At 42.8% G+C, this 24462-nt stretch overlaps 1 protein-coding gene across 1 annotated transcript in view; it reads right to left on the bottom strand.

The window, feature by feature from the left end:
- The window catches only part of LOC124722223 (nose resistant to fluoxetine protein 6-like), a 157313-nt gene extending 135827 nt beyond the window's left edge, over window positions 1-21486 (bottom strand). Inside the window, exon 1 of the mRNA XM_047247417.1 lies at window positions 21289-21486. Coding sequence (XP_047103373.1) covers window positions 21289-21486 — 198 coding nt within the window. The remainder of the gene's footprint in view (window positions 1-21288) is intronic.
- Window positions 21487-24462: the final 2976 nt, after the last annotated feature.

Here is a 24462-nt window from a genome sequence, read left to right as displayed (position 1 = left end):
CGCGACACTTAATAGTGGACGCTAATATGCGGTGTGTCCACCATTTTCCTTTTTTAACGGCTTGAGCTCTGCTGGGGACCCTCTCAATGAAGTGTCTGTATCTCTGTGGACGAATGACAGGCCATTCTCCATCAAGAGCTGACATCAGACAAAAGTATCTGAACACCTATTAGTGGACATTAATATCGGGTGTATCCACCATTCTCCTTTATGGCAACTTGAGCCCTGCTGGGGATCCTCCCAATGAAGTGTCTGAATCTCTGTGGCGGAATGGCAACCCATTATCCATCAAGAAATGGACCCAGAGAAGGTAACGATATTGGACACTGGAGTCTGAAGTGAAACTGACGTTCTAGCTTATCCAAAAGGTGTTCCACTGGGTTCAGATTGGAACTCTGGGCAGCTGAATGAATGTTATTGTTCACAAACCATTGCCTCACAGATGCTGCTTCATGACAGGGTGCACCATCACGCTGATACAATCAGTTTTCATCTCCAAATTGTTCCTCTACTGTACTCAGTACTCAGTGCTGCAACTTATGTTCCTATCCTTCCACATTTAGCCTTTTCTTAAGCGCAGTAGGCGGACCAAATCCTACCTACGGAAAACAAAACCATACCGTAACATCCCCTCTTCTATAGTTCACTGTTGGTACTAAACATGATGGCAGGTAAGGTTTTCCAAGCATTCAGCAAACCCAAACACTTCCATCGGATTGTCACAGGATCTAGCGTGATTCATGACTGTCAGTGTCCAAACTATTTACACCGGCTCAAGCACTGGTTAGCATTGACTACAGAAATGTGTGGCCTTTGAGGAAAAAAAAAAAAAAAAAAAAAGTGGTTCAAATGGCTCTGAGCACTATGGGACTTAACATCTATGGTCATCAGTCCCCTAGAACTTAGAACTACTTAAACCTAACTAACCTAAGGACATCACACAACACCCAGCCATCACGAGGCAGAGAAAATCCCTGACCCCGCCGGGAAGCGAACCCGGGCGCGGGAAGCGAGAACGCTACCGCACGACCACGAGATGCGGGCAGGCCTTTGAGGAGCTGCTTGACCATTGTACCCATTTATTTACCTACCTACGCACAGTCATTGTGCTACCTGGAATGCTTGTAGTACTTTGAAATTCACGAGTAATTCGTGCCACTGATTTAATGAGATTTTTTACAGCCACCCTCCGCAATGATCGACTGTGCCTATCTGTCAGAATATAAGGTTTGCCTGGTCTTGGTTTATCTGTGATTGTTTCTTTCCGTTTCCACTTCAGTCACATCACCAATAGTAGACTTGGACAGCTTTAGCAGGTTGGAAATGTCCCTGTTGGATCTGTTACTCAGGTGACGTCCAATGACTTCTTCACGTTCGAAGTCACTGACCTCTCCTGACTGACCCATTCTGCTGTTACTGTCTCTCAATTGACAACAGAGTACTCCCCGTCTCCTTTTATGCTGGTGGGTCAGCCCCTCGTGACTATACGAGGTGTTACAAAACGGCACGGCCAAACTTTCAGGAAACATTCCTCACACACAAATAAAGAAAAGATGTTATGTGGACATGTGTCCAGAAACGCTTAATTTCCATGTTAGAGCTCATTTTAGTTCCGTCAGTATGTACTGTACTTCCTCGATTCACCGCCATGATTTCAGACGGGATACTCTACCTGTACTGCTAGAACATGTGCCTTTACAAGTACGACACAACATGTGGTTCATGCACGATGGTGCTCCTGCACATTTCAGTCGAAGTGTTCGCATGCTTCTCAACAACAGATTCGGTGACCGATGGATTGGTAGAGGCGGACCAATTCCATGGCCTCCCCGCTCTCCTGACCTCAACCCTCTTGACTGTCATTTATGGGGGCATTTGAAAGCTCTTGTCTACGCAACCCCGGTACCAAATGTAGACACTCTTCGTGCTCGTATTGTGGACGGCTGTGATACAATACGCCATTTTCCAGGGCAGCATCAGCGCATCAGGGATTCCATGCGACGGAGGGTGGATGCATGTATCCTCGCTAACGGAGGACATTTTGAACATTTCCTGTAACAAAGTGTTTGAAGGCACGCTGGTACTTTCTGTTGCTGTGTGTTTCCATTCCATGATTAATGTGATTTGAAGAGAAGTAATAAAATGAGCTCTAACATGAAAAGTAAGCGTTTCCGGACACACGTCCACATATTTTCTTTCTTTGTGTGTGAGGAATGTTTCCTGAAAGTTTGGCCGTACCTTTTTGTAACACCCTGTGTACTAGTCGTCAATTACGCATAACATAGTGACGTCCGGATACTTTCGTTCAGGTATCGTTCAGCAGGCCAGCAGTAGCAAAACATATGAAAGACATAGGCCACAGTTTGAAAATTGAAGACAAAATAACAATTCCGCACAAGATAAATGGAAATATTCATTCGTAATACAATGAATGAAATATTATTGTTATTGAAATAACCTAATTTGTAAGTTCAGAATACATCAATAGCCTTATGCCAAAAACTAAAACAATAGTTGCAAGGTGTGCCAGAGGAAAACAAATGACTGCCCAACTATTATTACCTACTATTCGATATCCTGTCGCAAACTGCATCAGGCATGGATTCACGGGGCTCTCGACTCCTCTCACTTTTGCGTATGTCTGTTTCCAAACTCGTTAGCCAACTTATGATGAAAAATATTGTTATACTTCGGCGACATATTAAGCAGGGATTAAACAAATTAATATTATTGCATTAAAACATTTTATACGTGGTTATTGTTTTCATCTTCGGATTGACCAGCTAGGTTCACGTAACAACTTGAATTACTCTCCGTTCTTTGTTGTTTTCTATTTCTTTTTCTACATCTACATGGTTACTCTGCAATTCACACTTAAGTGCCTGGCAGAGGGTTCATCGAACCATTTTCATACTACTTCTCTACCGTTCCACTCTCGAATGGCGCGTGGGAAAGAGGAACACCTAAATCTTTCCGTTCGAGCTCTGATTTCTGTTATTTTATTATGATGATCATTTATGCCTACGTATGTGGGTGTCAACAAAATTTTTTCTCATTCAGTAGAGAAAGTTGGTGATTGATATTTCGTAAATAGATCTCGCCGCAAAGAAAACCACCTTTGTTTCAGTGACTGCCACCCCAATTCGCGTATCATATCAGTTACACTCTCCCCCCTATTGCGCAATAACACGAAACGAGCTGCCCTTCTTTGCACTTTTTCGATGTCCTCCGTCAATCCTACGTGGTAAGGATCGCACACCGCGCAGCAATATTCCAGCAAAGGTCGGACAAGTGTAATGTAGGCTGTCTCTTTAGTGGGTTTGTCGCATCTTCTAAGTTTTCAGCCAACAAAGCGCAGTCTTTGTTTCGTCTTCCCCACAATATTATATATGTGGTCTTTCCAATTTAAGTTGCTCGTAATTGTAATTCCTACGTATCTAGTCGAATTGACAGCCTTAGATTTCTGCCATTTATCGTATACCCGAAATTGATCGGATTTCTTTTGGTACCCATGTGGATGACATCGTACATTTCTTTGTTTAGTGCCAATTGTCACTTTTCGCACCATACAGAAATTCTGTCTAGGTCATTTTGTAATTGGAATTGATCGTCTGATGAATTTGCTAGACGGTAAATTACAACGTCATCTGCAAACAATCTGAGAAGCTGCTGAGATTATCACCTAGATCATTTACATAAATCAGGAACAGTAGAGGGCCTATGACACTACCTTGCGGAACGCCAGATATCACTTCTGTTCTACTCGATGATTTCCCGTCTATCACTACGGGCTGTGTGTGACCTCTCTGAGAGGAAATCACGAATACAGTCACACAACTGAGACGATACTCCATATGCACGCAATTTGATTAATAGTCGCTTGCGAGGAACGGTATCAAAGGTCTTCTGGAAATCTAGGGATATGGACTCCATCTGAGATCCCTTGTCGACAGCACTCATTAATTCGTGGGAATAAATGGCTAGCTGTGTTGCACAAGAACGATATTTTCTGAATCTGTGTTCGTTATGTATCAATAAGTCCTTTTCTTCAAGGAGGTTCATAATGTGCGAGTTATTGTGTTTGTTACTTTTTTTGGGTGGGGGAGGGGTGAGGCGGCGAAGAGTAACCGTGGACGCGGAAAATTTAAAGTGAAAGTAGCCTTCTGACTGAACAATAAAAACCTTTAGGAGTCCCCCGCGTTAGTCACGTCCGCCCTTCCCGTAAGAGAGAGGCTGGAAATGAAACATATTTCGAAACACACTCGAAATAACGAAGAAACTGTGATCATATTCATATATGAAGCCTTGTTCCACGCCTGAACTGCACTTCCGCCATATTTGAGTAACACTGTTAGTGATTATGTGCTGTTACAAAGCAAACAAACCGAATTCTTCAGTGACATTCCTAAAAGTCCCCAGAAAGGTGCTAAGTGTTAACATTTTTGTGATGTACAAATATAATTCAACAATATAATATCGTGGTTCCAGCAGGAAATGCGGTCTAAATGAGGCTGGAGTGCAGAAAGAACAAGTTAAACGTCTGACATGCCGAGTGAATGTTAAGTGACAAGTGCGACATAACAACTGATGGTAAAAATCTCCATGCGTCCATCATCGGCTATATACTCAGCAACCCATGTTCCAAACGCGTCGCAGCGTATTGAAGTAAAACAAAATAAATGATATGATGTGTAGGAATTGAAATGTTTTACTCATAAGTCACAACACGTACAAGAGGCCCGTACGACCACCGTTAATTATTAACCAAGACGCTTAATGGTCATTTGCAGTGTTCTCGTTACCGCGGAATTCATCGTTTTCCCTCTTATAATCATTTCTGCACAAAGTGAAATTAGTGGTTTGGGTGAAAGCGAGAATTGTAGCCGTGTTAAATAGAGCAGGCAGTGTCTCTGCGTGCAGCCGGCAGCTCGCCGCTTCACAGCGAGTGCACACTGTGCAAGAAACCTCACCCATACTCTCCACATCACCTTGCAAAATTATACTTACGAACGTATTAGAAATATTCTCTAGATGTTTCGAGGAAAATGTAAAGATCACACCGCTTATTACTAGTACGTATACCGTTCTAGAGGTTGTAACGGAACCTATTGAAGGCTTTATTATAACGAAGTTTGCGATACCTTCCTAATTCAACCAGTTTAACTAGCAATTACGGTAATAGAAAAAGTAATTGTGTATGTTAGCAATGATTGCGTAACATGTCTACATAAACAGTCAACCCATTAAAATATAATTAATAACTGATCCGCACAAAAGTTAACATCACTTGAACACTGATACAGCAGATGTCATTATGTAAAAACACTATACTCAACTGAAATAATTAATATGAAATACGAATAATATTGGCGAACTTACGTATTTTGGATCTCCTTAAATAAAAATTACCCAGTGAAACCTATTTATTCACTAGGACTCTTTTCACTCACTATTCACGCAAACACATCTATTTTAAACGAGAACCACTGTAATTTTTAATAATTCACGTTATTTACTTATGTATGCAAATGAGAGAAGTCAATAAATGTACCTTTGAAAAACGGCCTTTTTGCAACAAAGAATTGTTCTGACAAGTTGACAAATCTGTCTGTCATTTTAATGACCTGTTAAATTATGTCACTCGATGTAAATTAATAACTTTTTTGCACAAATTACGATGACAGATAGATGCCTGACTTATAAACCACATCTCTTCTTAGTAGTTCTTTGACAAGGTTATAAATACAAGCAGCAAGAAGCCTCGTCAGCTCAGTCTTGATAGAACTTTTGTAAAGTGTGTGTGTTATTGTCTTATGTGGAAAAACAATGCAAAGATGTTGTAAAAGAAGTGTTACTCTGTACTGTGACGTCTTTGGGTGGTCAGCGGAGCTAAGATGCCAATAAATAGTTGAAGTTCTCTTATGCTGTCGCTCATTATTTATCAACAAGCACATCAACAACACGGGACCTCATATTTTTACCCCTAGACGAATACATATAGAGCCAACATTAACATCAAGATACAGCAGTGAACCAGCCAGCAGCAGCAGCAGCAACTACTACAATACAATTTAATGGCGCCAACCCAATTCTCTACATCAAGTGCTAACAAGCTACGTATATTGGAGTGATATTGTGCGAATATAGGAATATCAACGATTGGGCGACCATTATAAGGTGAAGCACAGACACTTACCTGAGTTATTTTCCACCTCATGTCTTTAAATTTATAAGTATAGTTCCCGCATCTTAGTATCGGATAAATCACCATCGGTTTTCTACTTTGTGAGAAGGTTCTTGTCATCTCCACTTCTTGCAATCTATCACTTCATTCTTGACGTTGTATTTATACCCATTTCTTCAACACCAGAACGTAAATCCTCTTCAGTCCTTACCTTCCCTTCCCTCCACCTATGGCTCTAAAATTATTTTTCAAAATTTTTTCGTGCTCTGTCAATACACGTCTAATCATCCGGTCTCTCTCTTTTTTTCCCTTTCTCCCACCATCTCTTCAGTACCTCTTCGTTGGTCATGACCGACTGCAGTGGCGCAGCAGTACAGCAGTTACCTATGTTTCGCAATCGGAAATGCGGTGATTCAGATACCCGTCCAGCCATACAGATTTAGGTTTCCTGTGGTTTACCTAAATCTCGGAAGGTAAATATGGGGATTGTTTCTCTGAAACGGCGGGTTTCATTCCCCGTTCTTCCCCAGTTCGAACTCGTACTACGAAAGGCATTTCGTTCCACCGATTCTTGAGTATTGTTCATCAATCTGGGACCTTTACTCCGGAGAGAGCGAGATGGCGCAGAGGCTGGCACACTAGACTCGCATTCGGGAGGATGATGATTCAAACCCGCGTCCGGCCATCCTGAGTTACGTTTTCCGTGATTTCCCTAAATCGCTTCAGGCAAATGCCAGGATGGTTCTTTTGAAAGGGCACGGCCGCCTTCCTTCTCCATCCTTTCCTAACCGGTGGGACCGATGACCTCGCTGTTTGGTTCTCTCCCCCCCAAATCAACGAACCTTACTCCGGTATCGGCTGCTCGGTCCTCAGCACTTTCAAATACACGCGCCTCCAGTTACGCCGCCGCGTTTCCTACAATTGCCACCGAGGCGCGGGGGCACCGCCACGGACGATTACACCGTTCCCAATTAAAAAAAAAATGTCGCGTTAGGAGGGCCTCCCGTCGGGTAGACCGCTCGCCTGGTGCAAGTCTTTCGATTTGACGCCACTTTGGCGACTGGCGCGTCGATGGGGATGAAATGATGATGATTAGGACAACAGAACACCCAGTCCATGAGCGAAGAAAATCTTTGACCCAGCCGGGAATCGAACCCGGGCCCTTATGTCTACATCTACATGATTACTCTGCAATTCACATTTAAGTGCTTGGCAGAGGGTTCATCGAACCACTATCATACTATCTCCCTACCATTCCACTCCCGAACAGCGCGCGGGAAAAACGAACACCTAAACCTTTCTGTTCGAGCTCTGATTTCTCTTATTTTATTTTGATGATCATTCCTACCTATGTAAGTTGGGCTCAACAAAATATTTTCGCATTCGGAAGAGAAAGTTGGTGACTGAAATTTCGTAAATAGATCTCGCCGCGACGAAAAACGTCTTTGCTTTAATGACTTTCATCCCAACTCGCGTATCATATCTGCCACACTCTCTCCCCTATTACGTGATAACACAAAACGAGCTGCCCTTTTTGGCACCCTTTCGATGACCTCCGTCAATCCCACCTGGTAAGGATCCCACACCGCGCAGCAATATTCTAACAGAGGACGAACGAGTGTAGTGTAAGTTGTCTCTTTAGTGGACTTATTGCATCTTCTAAGTGTCCTGCCAATGAAACGCAACCTTTGTCTCGCCTTCCCCACGATATTATCTATGTGGTCTTTCCAACTGAAGTTGTTCGTAATTTTTACACCCAGGTACTTAGTTGAATTGACAGCCTTGAGAATTGTACTATTTATCGAGTAATCGAATTCCAACGGATTTCTTTTGAAACTCATGTGGATCACCTCACACTTTTCGTTATTTAGCGTCAACTGCCACCTGCCACACCATATAGCAATCTTTTCTAAATCGCTTTGCAACTGATTATGATTGACAGTCTGTCTCGCTGACCACTTTTTTTTTTTTTTTAATCTCATTTTGTTCGTTTTCGTTCGTTGTATCTGCTCTGGGCAGACGTCGAAAGGCACCCGTTTCAGTTCGTTGTTGATCCATTAACTCAGTTTTTTTTTATTACAGAGGGCAGCTAGCCCTCTGACCGAACACGCTGAGCTACCATGCCGGCAACCACTCAGCTACCGGGAGCGGACGCCGTTCCCAACGAGATGCAAGCATCTTCTCTCCGGAGCTCCAGCGTTGGGTGTAGTGAAGTTCTAACATTCCTGCACTGACCGATTTTGTGTGCTTGCCAGTAGCATAACGTTTACAGACTTTCATAGTGGTTCGACATCTTCTGAATAGTTGTTGTAGTGAAGAGTGACAGATTTATCAATCTTTCGTATCTGTATATATTTCTACATTGATATCTACTGTTACCAACTGACGCTGCTTCTTCAGCAACAAGGGTATGAATTATTTTTACTATTTGGTATTAGATGTAGAACAAATAAATATCTGAATTCTCTGTTCATAAATGGCATCTGTTCCTCGCTCCTGCATCAACTAAAGAATCACACAGCGTGCAAAGGAAGACATAATAACATTTACCAGGTAGGACTGATAGAAGAGATAGAGAAGATCGAACGACGAGCCACGAGTCGTTTAGTCGGCGCGAGAAATTTACAGGGATGTTCAACAAACTCCAGTCGCAGACGCTTCACTAGAGGCGTTGTGTATCACGGAGAGGTTTTCTATTGAAATTTCGAGAGAGTACTTTCCGAGAAGAATCAGACAATATACCGGGTGATCAAAAAGTCAGTATAAATTTGAAAACTGAATGAATCACGGAATAATGTAGATAGAGAGGTACAAATTGACACACATGCTTGGAATGACATGGGGTTTTATTAGAACCAAAAAAATACAAACGTTCAAAAAATGTCCGACAGATGGCGCTTCATCTGATCAGAATAGCAATAATTAGCATAACAAAGTAAAGCAAAGATGATGTTCTCTACAGGAAATGCTCAATATGTCCACCATCATTCCTCAACAATAGCTGTAGTCGAGGAATAATGTTGTGAACAGCACTGTAAAGCATGTCCGGAGTTATGGTGAGGCATTGGCGTCGGATGTTGGCTTTCAGCATCCCTAGAGATGTCGGTCGATCACGATACACTTGCGACTTCAGGTAACCCCAAAGCCAATAATCGCACGGACTGAGGTGTGGGCACCTGGGAGGCCAAGCATGACGAAAATGGCGGCTGAGCACGCGATCATCACCAAACGACGCGCGTAAGAGATCTTTCACGCGTCTAGCAATATGGGGTGGAGCACCATCCTGCATAAACATCGTACGTTCCAGCAGTTATTTATCAGCCAGGCTTGGGATTATGCGGTTCTGTAACATATCGGCGTACCTCTCACCCGTCACGGTAGCAGTTACAAAACCAGAATCACACATTTCCTCGAAGAAAAAAGGCCAGATAACTTTTTTTTGTTCTAATAAAACCCCACGTCATTTCAGTCATGTGTGTCAATTTTTACCTCTCTATCTACATTATTCCGTGGTCTATTAAGTTTTAAAATTTATACTGACTTTTTGATCACCCGGTACTAGTTCCCGCCGCGCGAGATAGCCGCGCAGTCTAAGGTGCCTTGTCACGGTTCGCGTTGTTGCCCCCGTCGGAGGTTCGAGTCCTCCATCGGGCATGATCGTGTGTGTTGTCCTTAGCGTAAGTTAGTTTACGTTAGATTAAGTCCGCAGTTTGGTCCCATAGCAACTTACCACAAATTTACAAAAATACTACTTCCTCCCACATACATCTCGCGAAATGTTCACCACGAGACATTCGAGAAATTAGACTTATTACAGAGGCTTATCGACAATCATTCATCACATGCGCCGTTCGCGAGTGGCACAGGAAGGGGGATCATTTAGTGGTGCCAGAAGTACCCTCCACCATACACCGCCAGGTGGCTTGTGAAGTACTGATGTAGATGTACTCCGTCTCTTATGATCTCGTCGTCGATGGGACCTTAACCATAATCTTCTTCCTTGCTATTTTTACCTTCAGTGTACACCTATCGGACATTACTCGTCCTGAAAATAACATTGCCATCATTTTTGTTCACGGACTGGATTCCTGTACGAAACAGGAGAGAAAATGAGGAGGGTTTAATATCCTGTCGAAGACGAGGTCATTAGAGATGGAGCACAAACTCCGATTGGGGGATGAAAGGAGAAGGAAATCGACTGTGTACTATGCAAAAGGATTATTCCGGCATTTGCCTTAAGTAATTTATGAAAACCACGGAGAACCATCTTCTGGATGATCTAACGGGGATTTGACTGACGTCCTCTGGATTGGCGAATGCAGCGTCGCCTTGTTCGGTGCCATTACTGTAGATGCACAGCTATTTAATTTTATAACAAGAAGGAAAGTATTGACGTTCGTCTGCTACGGGTAGAATACATTTTGTACTGTGTGTTTTCCTGAGATTCGAAGTAACTCGCGAGAAACTAAATAAGGCTGGCTGGAAGGGGATTTGAAACCCGCTACTTCCACACAGTCTTACGTATTGCGCCGTCTCATCTGGCTTGTGTTTTTGCTGTAGCGTTTCTCAGGTGTATATTGGGAACCATTCCATCACTTTCCATTGTGGATGTTGTAAACGCCTAAGGCCCACAGTGAGACTGGGCGGTGTGTCAGACCAACAGTCGTAAATCCAGTGAGTGCATTCGATTGGCGTCTCGTTCGTTATAGGCACTTCTTTCCTCGAGAAATGAGGCTGCTTGGCAATTTTCATACTCGCTTAAATTCTGTTAGGATCGCTAACGAGGGGCTCTGCGTGAAATGGAGACCCGCCACACTTATTTCAGGCTAGATATACCGGTTAAACTAACTTTCATAACAGAGGCCGTTGCCTTGCGCTATTGCGGTCGCGCTCTGTTCAGAGATACAGAGTGCGAATATTTGTGCTGAAAGAAGAACAAGCATTGGAACAAAAACGCAATAAGCATTCATGATGTACTGTTAATAGGCATCACACTGTTCACCAGTGTTCTGCGTTAGGATTTAGTTCATTAGGTCATTGTGTAGTTTGGGCTTCAAGTTCCAAACATCTCGCACAATATATCACAAAGTGAAACTTCATTTTCTGAGGGTTATGATTTTTCGTCAACAAATATTTCTTGGATGTCAACATCTTAAATATACCTAGCGGCGTGCGGTCTTACATGCAATATGACTTCATTTAACTTTAGTTTTTTTTATACCGCTATAAGAATTGTGGAATGTACGTACGCCATTAAATACGTGGATAAATCGAGTTATATTTCTGTATACTACAGTCAAGAAATACTTACCAAGTGAGGTGACGCAGTGGTAAAGTACTGAATTTAGGTTGCCCAAGTTATCTGTATGTACCCTACAATTTATACTTCTGGCTGTTGATAATTACATTACCAGGTGTTCATAAATAAAGTTTTGGTTCAAAATGGTTCAAATGGCTCTGAGCACTATGGGACTTAACATCTGAGGTCATGAGTCCCCTAGAACTTAGAACTACTTAAACCTAACTAACCTAAGTACATCACACACATCCATGCCCGAGGCAGGATTCGAACCGGCGACCGTAGCGGTCGCGCGGTTCCAGACTGAAGCGCCTTTAACCGCGTGGCCACACTGGCCGGCAAAGTTTTGGTACATCCTGTCTTTTTATCTTCGTGATCTTTCTTCCGCAGACGCAGCTTTGCAAGTAATATAAGAGACAGTTCATCACTCGTGACTGTAAGAAGTCTTTATTTTAAATCATTAGTGGCCACTGTAGCAACACTGTTTAGCGAGATTATGGACAGTTCTCATAGTTCAAATTACGTTTATTACTCACGATTTTTGACTCCTGCAACATTTCCGCGCATTCTTCTACGGACAGTGGTTCATTTCTTTGCACACTGCATTTCACTGACATAAAATATATTTTCATTTTTTTTATAAAACCACATTCTTCGGCTGCTTCGTGAAAACGGAAACATATTGTGTGTCAGCTAAGTGCAGTGTGCAAAATATAGAACGATTGTGTGTATAAGAATAGAAGGAAATAAGGTATCAGCCAGAAAAAGTGAGCGTTAAAAGTAATTTAAAAGATGAGAATTCTTCATGATATCGTTAAACAGATTTGTAAAGAAAACCACAATTGTGACAGTGACCATTGAAGATGCTTTGAAATAAACCGAAATACGTTTCGTCCAATTATAGCTTTTATTACAATCGTAAAGGACGGAATACCCTCCATATTATTTGTAAAATATTGGTGAAGGAGTACGGAGTTTGTGAAGACGGTGTCATTTGAAAATGTGTAGAACTTCGTTGTAATCCTTCAAAATGTGACGTTAAGCTCTGCAGCCCACTCTGCTATTCGGAGTAAGTAAGGAAGGAAGGAAACAAGATTAAGGTGTAACGTCCGGCTGTGACGTCGGAAGGCACGAATCGAGTTTCGATTGGACAAAGATGGGACAGGAATTCGGCACTGGGCTTTTTAAAGGAACCATCCCGACATTCCCTTAAGTGTTGTAAAGAAATCACAGAAAACCGTTATGTGCATGGGTGGAATCGGGTTCGAACCCTACTTCTCTCTAATACGAGTCTAGCGCCTTATTTACTGCACCACTTCGTTCGGCGTGGTTACCGAAGGACGCAGACTTCGTGCCGGTACCTGGTTTCACCCTCTCCTTTCTTTTATTTGACACTTAACTATTATCTAAACATTGCACCCCACAAGTTCATCTTTATCCACAGAATACAGATAGTCAATTGATACTTCACTAACAGGTCGTAAAAAAGGCATCGGAAATTTAACCGACAGGAAAAAGATGCTGTGATATGCAAATGATTAGCTTTTCAGAGCATTCACACAAGGTTGGCGCCGGTGGCGACACCTACAACGTGCTGACATGAGGAAAGTTTCCAAACCATTTCTCATACACAAACAGCAGTTGACCGGCGTTGCCTGGTGAAACGTTGTTGTGATGCCTCGTGTAAGGAGGAGAAATGCGTACCATCACGTTTCCGACTTTGATAAAGGTCGGATTGTAGCCTATCGCGATTGCGGTTTATCGTATCGCGACATTGCTGCTCGCGATGGTCGAGATCCAATGACTGTTAACAGAATATAGGATCGGTGAATTCAGGAGGGTAATACGGAACGCCGTGCTGGATCCCAACGGCCTCGTATCACTAGCAGTCGAGATGACAGGCATCTTATCCGCATGGCTGTAACGGATCGTGCAGCCACGTCTCGATCCCTGAGTCAACAGATGGGGACGTTTGCAAGACAACCACCATCTGCACGAACAGTTCGAAGACGTTTACAGCAGCATGGAATATCACCTCGGAGATCATGGCTGCGGTTACCCTTAACGCTTCATCACAGACAGGAGCGCCTGCGATGGTGTACTCCACGACGAACCTGGGTGCACGAATGGCAAGACGTCAATTTTTCGGATGAATCCTGGTTCTGTTTACAGCATAATGATTGTCGCATCCGTGTTTGGCGACATCGTGGTGAACGCATATTGGAAGCGTGTATTCGTCATCGCCGTACTGGCGTATCACCCGGCGTGATGGTATGGGGTGCCATTGGTTACACGTCTCGCTCACCTCCTGTTCGCACTGACGGCACTCTGAACAGTGGACGTTACATTTCAGATGTGTTACGACCCGTGGCTCTACCCTTCATTCGACCCCTGCGAAAGCCCACATTTCAGCAGGATAATGTTGCAGGTCCTGTACGGGCCTTTCTGGATACAGAAAATGTTCGACTGCTGCCCTGGCCAGCACATTCTCCAGATCTCTCGCCAATTGAAAACGTCTGGTCAATCGTGGCCGAGCAACTGGCTCGCCACAATACGCCAGTCACTACTCTTGATGAACTGTGGTATCGTGTTGAAGCTGCATGGGCAGCTGTACCTGTACACGCCATCCAAGCTCTGTTTGACTCAATGCCCTGGCGTATCAACGCCGTTATTACGGCCAGAGGTGGTTGTTCTGGGTACTGATTTCTCAGGATCTATGCACCAAATTGCGTGAAAATGTAATCAGACGTCAGTTCTAGTATAATATATCTGTCCAATGAATACCCGTTTATCATGTGCATTTCTTCTTGGTGTCGCAATTTTAATGGCCAGTAGTGTATTTTTGTTGCTCCTTGTAGCCGAAAGATAGGCAACCTGCAATTGCTCTCAGGTTCCGTTTTCCGGGATAGTCGCTTAATAATGTAGAATTCTCAGTGCAGCGTTTCCGATTTACTGGCCCTACATGGCCATTTACTTACGTTTGTTCTGCGGTTTAAGAGAACAGTCCACGGCGTGAACACGCACCGGTTTGCTTGTGCGGCAAGACCCCACGGTAGCATGGAACAGCAACATACATTCGCTCCGGCAGCCTGCGCAGGTAAGCTAGCCTATAGTGATTCACCATTCCCACGTTCCCCTTTGCCTTTACCTCCACGCCGGGCAGATCTACCTGAACGCGAATAGCGGACTTTTGTTTTAGCAAGAACCCGTCCTACATCACCTCAGTCGGTGCCGATGCGGGCGCGATATGTTTACTACCCTTTCCTTCACGGTTGCGCTACCGGCAGGCAAGTGACCGCCAGTTATGCAACAGAGGCCGCTGTCCGGTTTTTCAGACCTGCCGCTCAGTAGGACGCTGCGAGAGAAAAGACGCCAGGCTCCACTTCACCTGCTGTTACATTAGCGCATCGTCACTCATTTTAAATGAGATGCAATAAGTTATAAAACCTCATTACAGCAGATTGAGTGACTTCCTGATCTGCAGTCGTACGTACGCGTGAAGGACATATGGTTCGCGTTTAGCGTACGCGGCAGGACATCCGAAAAGGGCAAGGAGGGGGGCGAAGAAATTTGTTTAGGGTCTTGTTAACACAAACATTCCGCTATTTAGTAAGTGTGAGATGCTAAATCTGTACTTCGGACAGGATCCTGTCTTTCGTAGACAGCGTACTTTGTTATAGTGCACTGTCTGGATTACTCCAGAATCCGGGTTAGAACCTAGGTCCTGAACACACTTTACTTATCACACATAATCAGTGCAGTATATAGTCTCCATATCTTTCTGATTCGCCCATTAGCGTAAAGTGATTCAGGAAAACGAAGAAAACCCTAAATGCGGATGACGGAATGGGAAGTTGAACCATGCGCTTTCCGAACGTGAACAAAGTGCCTTAACCACTCAATTACCTCGCCTCTCTGTACAGCGAGCATAAACATGTAATTTTGTAGATGAAAGCAGGAGAGTATTACTATATTCACTGCCCGACTAGAAAAGTGAATCACCCTGTGACGTTTCATTTTGTTTCCTGCACCACTTTCGGATGCTTCACGTTATTTTATCAGACAGTATATTAATGACTGAAAATCGAAGTCAATCGTGTTGTGAAAATTCTTGGGTGTAACAGTGCACTGGTCTATGCAATGGAGCTGTCAAATAGGTTCAGACACGTGTAAGGCAAACGGCGAGCTTCTATTCTCTGGTGGGATAGAGGAAGAGATTTCGTATAAGATGCATCAACGACCTGTACCGGAATACTACGCGATTCCTATCATACTTAATTGAAAGGAAACATTAAGCATAAACAACAGCTGTTCAAATCTAATTTTATCCATATTTTGCAGTTGTGGACATGACTGTATTCGATACACAGGATGTTTGAACAAAAACACCTTCAGTTACAATTGTTTCGTGCGTCATTAAATTACAGGATGCATTTCTGACCCTGTTGGTCCATCTTCAGGTGCAAATCGTCTAGAATATCATTTATATTTGCTCTTGAGTAGGGTGAAGCGCATATTCCTGTTATGAGAAATGTAGATCTTAGATTTCGTATTTCGTGACTAGAGTGCGTTAAGCTTTTCTCTGTTTTTTTTTCCCCGTTGTTTCTCTTCTAGTTCCACACTCGAAACCTAACATCTAACTTTCTCATAGCAGCAAAGTACCTTTCCCCTCACTGAAGAGCAAAAGTAAGTTATGTATTAGACGATTTTCATCTGCAGATGGATCCACAGGAGCGGAAATGCATCGTGTATTAATAAAACACGAAAAATTGTGACTGAATGCGTTTTTATTCAATCCTCCTGTGACCTATAGAAATGTCCAACGATTAGATTCGGAGGAAGTATCAGAGGAATTCAGGGAATTCTCAATCACGAGCTCCTGCGAAGAAGGAGGATATTGTATTGCGAAATTTTCTACTTATAAAACTTCAGATTCAAGTGTTCAGCGTGGAATTTAGACTCACAATCCCATAAACATCTATGATGCTGTGATAATGAACAGCCGCGCGGAGTGGCCGAGCGGTTAGGGGCGCCATGTCACGGATTGCGTGGCCCCTCTCGCCGGAGGTTCGAGTCCTCTTTCCGGCATGGCTGTCTGTATGTTATTCTTACCATAAGTTAGTTTAAGTAGTGTCTAAGTCTAGGGACCGATGGCCTCAGCAGTTTGGTCCCTTAGCAATTCATTCCGGAGGACGACGGTTCAATCTCGCGTCCGGCCATCCTGATTTAAGTTTTCCGTGATTTCCCTAAATCACTCCAGGCAAATGCCGGGATGGTTCCTCTGAAAGGGTGCGGCCGACTACCTTCGCCATCCTTCCCTAATCTGATGAGACCGATGACCTCGCTGTCTGGTCTCCTTCCCCAAAGAACCCAACCCAATCCAACCCCTTAGCAATTCACACACATTTGAACATTTTGATACTGAAAATACAACCAGCAAGAGAGTACGAAGGTGTAAGCAGTTACTCTTGCTACGTTCAGTCTGAAAATGGAAAGGTAGGAAACTCTTTCATATGGTACCATATGAAACATCCTTTGCCACGGACGTTACGTAATTTGCATAATATAAATCTACCTGTATTAATCCGTTAAATAAACGAATCAATAGAGACGACGGCTCATGGCAGTGTTTAGAAATTACACATACGTTCTAATATTGTAGGATTAAAACTATCGGATCAAACTATAACCTCTCGGAATTATCTTTTATTGATTAATATCCTTTTTGATCCTAGGATTGCAAAGACAAAACAAACAACGAAACATACCTTTATCTTTTTAACCGCAACGTTATGTTATATCAAGTTGCAAAACAGTGAACAAGTGTCTGTCTTAAGAGCTATTATTATCAATTTTAAAGTTCTGACATATATACCGTGTGTGGGCTTCACTAATATTGTAATGTAATTTTTATATTCTGGCTGTATATGCCACTGTACGTAACTCTGTCGGCGTAAGCGCCACCTGCCTTTTTGATGTGTAACTACATTAATTGTACCAAGGCTCCCATACTGTTATAACGGGAGTGTTAAACGCTTTCCTTCTTTTTATTGTTACTTTATTTAAGGACGTTATTAATACTGATAATTTACACGTTGCTTTTGTACGCCAATCGGCACATTGTTCGCGCCATGAGCCCCACCTGCCCTGGCCGCAGAGTAACTACGCTGGCCGATTACACACAGTCGGTTGCGAGCTCTGCAACATCCATGTACTAATTTATATTTACGTGACAAACCCTATTTTTAGGGCTATATTTTAATTTTGACAAATGGATCAATGCAGACATTTGTAAAAACGGCGATGATACATCAGTCCATACTAATGTAAAATTGTAAGTACCAGTCGTCGTTCTCATATTTTTGTAATGCAAGAGCTCTCTAATTTGTGTTAAAATCTATTCTTGACTTAAGTTTCATACCTTTCTAATGTAAGCTATGATGTTCATTGTCCTTAAGCCACCTTCTGAAGAAGACAAATTTAAATTTGTTGAAACCTAGGTAAAGAATTCTTTATCCATTGCAACTTGTCGGCTGTTTATAATTTTATTAAGTGTCAGTGAGTTAACTTACTATATAACAGTCGACAGCTCATCCATATAGAAGATATGGAGTGATAAGTCTTTTGGTCATTACATGAATCACGCATACACCCACAGAAAAATTTTAAAGGTAAGAGAAATTTAACAACTTGGGTACTTGTAATATAAAGCACACATTTAAGTGCAGCGCTTAATCATTTGATTTATATCAGAGCAGTAATAGTAGTAGTAGTAAGTAGTAGTGGTGGTGGTGGTGGTGGTGGTGGTGGTGGTGGTGGTAGGAGTAGCAACAGTAGCAGCAGCAGAAACACGTAGCCGTTATGTTAATTCCTGTGTCACGTGAAAAGTGTGTAAAAGAAATAAGAACTAAGGTCTTGTAAAAGGGATTCCATAGGAAGATTCGCCGTGTAATACCATAGAAGGTACAAAGACCTCTGTAATATGCCTTGGGAAGCTCAGTGCTCCCTACAACTTGATCATGAGGAAGAGAATGTCAAGCTGGCAGCATAAGAGGAACGTGAACTGCATCGAATTCTCTCTAAGACAACGAATTCACGGTTTTAGCGCTGCATCGCCCACTTCCGTGTTACACCGTTTGCTGTTTAACATGTACATATTAGAAATTATTTCTGCTGCACTCGAGTCGTTGACAGAGATACATCTGTCAAAACATAGGAAGACTGCAACCCACTGGTGACTCAAGTCGCTTTAAAACTATTTAGGTAAGGAGATGTTATATTAATGTATAGCCTATCAATGCAGACACTCCAGAATAGCTACTTTGCTAAGAACGTGACTATTTCAGAGGAGTGATCTGACGGGTAACGTTTGAACGTATGGCCCACTCAAAGTTTCAGCTTCGCCTCTATTGACTTCATTGTCGACGGTACGTCAAACCATAATATCCTTTTAGGTTCAATGCCGCATTCGACCAATGTGGTTTAGGTATTCAGCAGTTTCCCCACTTCATTCGAGGTGAATGCGAGGATGCTCCTCTTAAGGTCCAACTGTTTTCTTTCTCCATGCTTGTTCAATTCGAGCTTGTGCTTCGTCTCTAATAACCTAGACGAAACCAGGATGTAAACCTCTCTTCCTTAGCTCCTTCATTAATTCCCCCACTGCCAGTTGTCAGTTGGTATCTTGTTTTGAATAAGCACTCCTCAAGCCCAAAAACACGTGCAACGTGTTCTTTCCGTTATTTCGGGAGAGAGAGCCAACGCTTCGTTTCACTTTCGGCTAATCGACATCACGCCCAAACGTAACAAAAAAAGTGACTGTGGCTAATTGGCGTGATATTTGACATTTGTCTATAAACTGTGTTCAACACAATAAAAACGAAAGTTATTAACGAAAGGACTTTCTACGCGTTTTTGCCACAATCTGTTGATACAAATCGAAAGACTTTGGTTTCTTATTAGAAGCACTGAAGCTATAATGAGTAGTTTATTCAAATGAAATTAGTGACCTACTTAAATACCGTAAATTAATAAAATGGAGATTAGTTTATAGAATCTTTAAAGCAGTGCACCATAGAGTTTTCTTGCCATTAGACTGTCGTTTTGCATAACATTTCAAGTTTTCTGTAGAATCAACAGGAATTAAGCGAAAACGAAAAAATAAAAAACTGAGGAAAAGTAAATTAGTCAGCACCATGTAGAGGATCAGATTGCGGTCGTTCTAGGCGTGAAATAATGTTCGTCGTGTCGTAAGCGTAAAATTTTTGTTCTCAGTCAAAAAAACTTAGACTAATAATAAATCAGTAAAGAACTAGCGAAAAAGCTTTGCTACGACGGATGTCATATTTAAGGATAACCATGGGCTGCTGATGAAATAAGCTTTAATTCGCTACCAGTTTCGATCAACCGTTCATCAGGTAAAATAAAATTATTTACAGCAGCCTGAATGGCATCGCTCTTACTTGGAGTCAAAAAAGTAAACAAACTCACACTGAGTCACTGAAACAGCAGTCAATAGCAAAATGCTGTACTAAAATAATTGTACAATATTAATTCATTTTACTACTGACGGCAGTTTCAGCGACGCAGAAGGTGTTTTTTTTTTTTAATTTTTGACACTACAGTAAGAACAATAGCATACAGCTTGATGTACATGATTGTATGTTAGCTTATCGGTTGATCGAAACTGGAAATTGGAAATTTGAGGTAAGGACTTATGGAACCAGACTACTTAGGTCATCGGTCCCTAAGCCTACACATTACTTAATCTAACTTTAACTAACTTACGCTATGGACAACACACGCACCCATGCCCGAGGGAGGACTCGAACCTCCGACATGAGGAGCTGCACGGACCGTTACAAGGCCCCTAAGACCGCGCGGCAACATCGAGCGGCTGACCGAAATTGGTGGCGAATTAAAGTTTATTTTATCAGCAGCCCTTCGTGACTCTTAAACGTGATTTCCTTCAAATATTTACGAGCTACAGAAAATGCCTTAAATTCTTGAGAGTATTTTTGTTCTGCCGTTGCAACTACAAAAATGCGTTTTTTTTCCCCAGCAGACGTGTTTTGCTTTATTGAGGTAAAGCATCATCAGTGGTCTGTAACTTATTTAGATTTTGATTTGCTTTAAGATCGAAAAACAGTTAACAATATGTTGGTTTGTGCTTAGGGTGATTTTCACTTGATGTAAGCGAGAAAGCAAGCGAAACTCACCGTAAGTATGTACTAATGCATTGTTAACGAACTGTTTCTCGATCTTAAAGCAAATCAAAATGTAAATAACTTAATTACAGACCACTGATGATGCTTTAACTGAATAAAGAGAAACGCGTCTGGTGAAAAAAAAAAATCACGCATTTTTGTAGTTGAAACGACAGAACAAAAATACCTTCAAGAATTGTAAAGCAACTGTGGACAATATGCCACAAAAATGAAGAAATTATATGTCTTAAAGTCTGTATTTTTTTCGCCCTACATACTTTCGTGTTAGCAGTCACAAAGAGGGGTGGTTCAAATGGCTCTGAGCACTATGGGACTTAACATCTGAGGTCATCAGTCCCGTAGAACTTAGAACTACTTAAACCTAACTAAGCTAAGGACATCACACACATCCATGCTCGAGGCAGGATTCGAACCTGCGACCGTAGCGGTCGCGCGGTTCCAGAACACAAAGAGGGAAATGTGAAGAGTCTAATGCTGCTGTCAGTAGCCTTAAGTTTTGTGACATCTTCGATGCAACTATTAGCAACAGTGTAAAATATATGTAGGCTAAGTGTCGATGGCACAGAGTTTGGAGGCCGCACCTGAATGTCTGCGGGCGGCGCGCGCCAGCGCAGCGGGTTGTAGAGGTCCAGCAGCCACTCGAGGTGTGAGTGCGCCGGCGTGGCCAGCGCGGGCGCAGCCAGCAGCAGCAACAGCAACAGTAACGCGCCGGACATCTCGGCGCCGACTGCCGGGAAAGTCACCACCTGCCCGCCGTAGCCACAGCCGCCTTGCGTCATCGCGACCTGCCCCACTCCCCGAGCCGGCAGCCACTCCTCGTCAGAGGCCCAAATGCACCGCACTCCCATCATCAGCACCACCGAAATCCAAAGGCTCGCTGGAATCGAGTACTCGTACCCAGTGCACGGTTCACTACGAGAGCTGAATTAACTGTCAAATACACTGACGGAAAAAATCGCAACGTCCAAAAAAAAAAAAAAAAAATTAATGCAGAATAATAAAATTTTGGGAATACACATTGTAAGTAGGCTGTTCAGGTTTTTATGTTGGTAACGCCATGTAGCGCTCTATATGAAAAATCACTGACTGTGCTGTGTGAAGGCTGTGGTTGGTTTGCATTGTTGGAGTAATATTCGCCATTGTAGTGTTGGGTAGTTGGCTGTTAACAGCGCGAAGCGTTGCGCAGTTGGAGGTGAGCCGCCAGCAGTGGTGGATGTGGGGAGAGAGATGGCGGAGTTTTGAGAGCGGATGATCTGGACGTGTGTCCATCAGAGACAGTAAATTTGTAAGACTGGATGTCAAGAACTGTTATATATATTATGACTTTTGAACACTATTAAAGTAAATACATTGTTTGTTCTCTATCAAAATCTTTCATTTGCTAACTATGCCTAGTTAGTGCCTTCAGTAGTTTGAATCTTTTATTTAGCTGGCAGTAGTGGCGCTCGCTGTATTGCAGTAGTTCGAGTAATGAAGATTTTTGTGAGGTAAGTGATTTGTGAAAGGTATAGGTTAATGTTAGTCAGGGCCATTCTTTTGTAGGGATTATTGAAAGTCAGATTGCGTTGCGCTAAAAATATTGTGTGTCAGTTTAGTGTTGATCAGAATAGGGAAAGAGCGAAATGTCTGAGTACGTTCAGTTCTGCTCAGCTGTTTGAAAATCAAATAATGTAAGAGGTTTATCAGCACAGTTATTCATAAATTTTTCTAAGGGGACATTTCATATGGCGACCCTGCCAGGATACCTCACTGGAATCTTCTGATTTTTTCTTGTAGTTTGTGTAATTAGTGTAGCTATTGTTTATTGCTAGCATGTAATTATAGAGAGGATTTCCTTTGTAGCTGAAGTTTTTCATTGTTGTACAGTAAAACAGTTGTGGCATGCATGTAGATTTGCACCAAGTATTTCACAGCTGCGCTTGCAATTAACTAGATATTATTTTCAGTGCTATGTTAATGTGTTTTCTTATTTTGCTCTTCAAATTGTGCTTTTCTGTGTTATCATGTGAAATATTGTGACAATAATGGCGAGTGAAAAACGTAACACTAGGCTCCAAAGTAAACTGAGAAATAATAGTGACGACAAGCGTAGCTTATCAGCACCACTGTGTAGTGAATTAACAGACATTCAAAGTGGTAATTTGGTAATTGTGCATAGGGAAATGGAGCGGGCGGCAAATAATGGCGTAGACAGTGAAATAATTAGTTAACAGGGAAGCATTATCGATCGATCGGTCGGTAACAGCTCGTCTCAGGAATCCGAAATGACAGTACACAATAACATTTGTAGTAGTACAGGCTTTACAAAACATTTAAGTGATTAATACTGCAGAATACAGGTTAATGTACGTGCGAGATACGTCATTGCAAATGTGTAATGCTGGTACATTAATAACCAGTGTAATCGCCAGAATGTTGAATGCAAGCATGCAAACGTGCATGCATTGTGTTGTACAGGTGCTGGATATCAGTTTGTGAGATGGAGTCCTATGCCTGTTGCCCTTAGTCGGTCAGTATAGGGACGGTTAATGCTATTCGTGAATGAGGCTCGAGTTGGGGCTTCAAATTCTGTACGATTTCATACAATCCTGTACTGCTGGAAAATAAAAAGGCATCTTTATCAAAAATGGTTCAAATGGCTCTGAGCACTATGGGACTTAACATCTGTGATCATCAGTCCCCTAGAACTTACAATTAGAACTACTTAAACGCCGGCCGGAGTGGCTGTGCAGTTCTGGGCGCTACAGTCTGGAACCGAGCGACCGCTGCGGTCGCAGGTTCGAATCCTGCCTCGGGCATGGATGTGTGTCATGTCCTTAGGTTAGTTAGGTTTAATTAGTTCTAAGTTCTAAGCGACTGATGACCTCAGAAGTTAAGTCGCATAGTGCTCAGAGCCATTTGCACTACTTAAACCTAACTAACCTAAGGACATCACACACATCGATGCCCGAGGCAGGATTCGAACCTGCGACTGTAGCGGTCACACGGTTCCAGACTAAAGCCCCTAGAACCGCACGGCCACAACGGCCGGCGGCATCCTTACCCACTGGATCAGTGATATGCCTTACCTGGCAGTGCATCAAGAACCAGCACAGGTAATTCTCCCACTTTTCCATAGACTGGTTGAAGCCAGCGCACGGCATTGGGCATTGGGCAAGGCTTCTCTGAAGGCGCCGCCTGGTTGGACTGCAGGGCAGTGTGACTGCAGGTCAATTTCGCATTCTGTCTGAGCAAGCCAGTTATTATTTTTGTTTCTGGAGCCGTAACTGCTCCTGCTAGCACTGCAGAAATGACAAGTGCATCGTGGCCACAAACTAATACTAAGAGGAAAAAGTGTTACACGTGGAATCCCATCCTCTTCGCCACTTTTGTATGAACAGTCACGAAAATGCTGCGAAACGATCACCATCAGCAGAAATGGCACAATACTTGGCGATGGTGGAATCTGGGGAGAAGGATCCCTGATGAGGGAACAAACTCAACCTGGGAGTCAATGTACAAGGGAGAGCATAGTGTCCGAATACCGCATAGAGATGAGCACAGAGAAAAATACAAGGCGACCAGCACAAACAACTGAATAACTGAACATGCATGAGGTGAGAGCCAGGACCAAGGATGTAGATGTTACTGCATTAACTGCCAGGACAAGCCGCTGGCAAATAAGCTCCTGGCTCAATGGTTCGCCCATATGACACTTTGCATTCACCGCCATGACAGCATCTGCATCATTCAGCTGCGATACGCACGCCGCCTCA

Source organism: Schistocerca piceifrons, chromosome X (assembly GCF_021461385.2).
Source record: "Schistocerca piceifrons isolate TAMUIC-IGC-003096 chromosome X, iqSchPice1.1, whole genome shotgun sequence".
NCBI lineage: Eukaryota > Metazoa > Arthropoda > Insecta > Orthoptera > Acrididae > Schistocerca > Schistocerca piceifrons.
The sequence above is the reverse complement of the archived record's forward strand: the minus strand, read 5'-3'. Positions and strand labels throughout refer to the sequence as shown.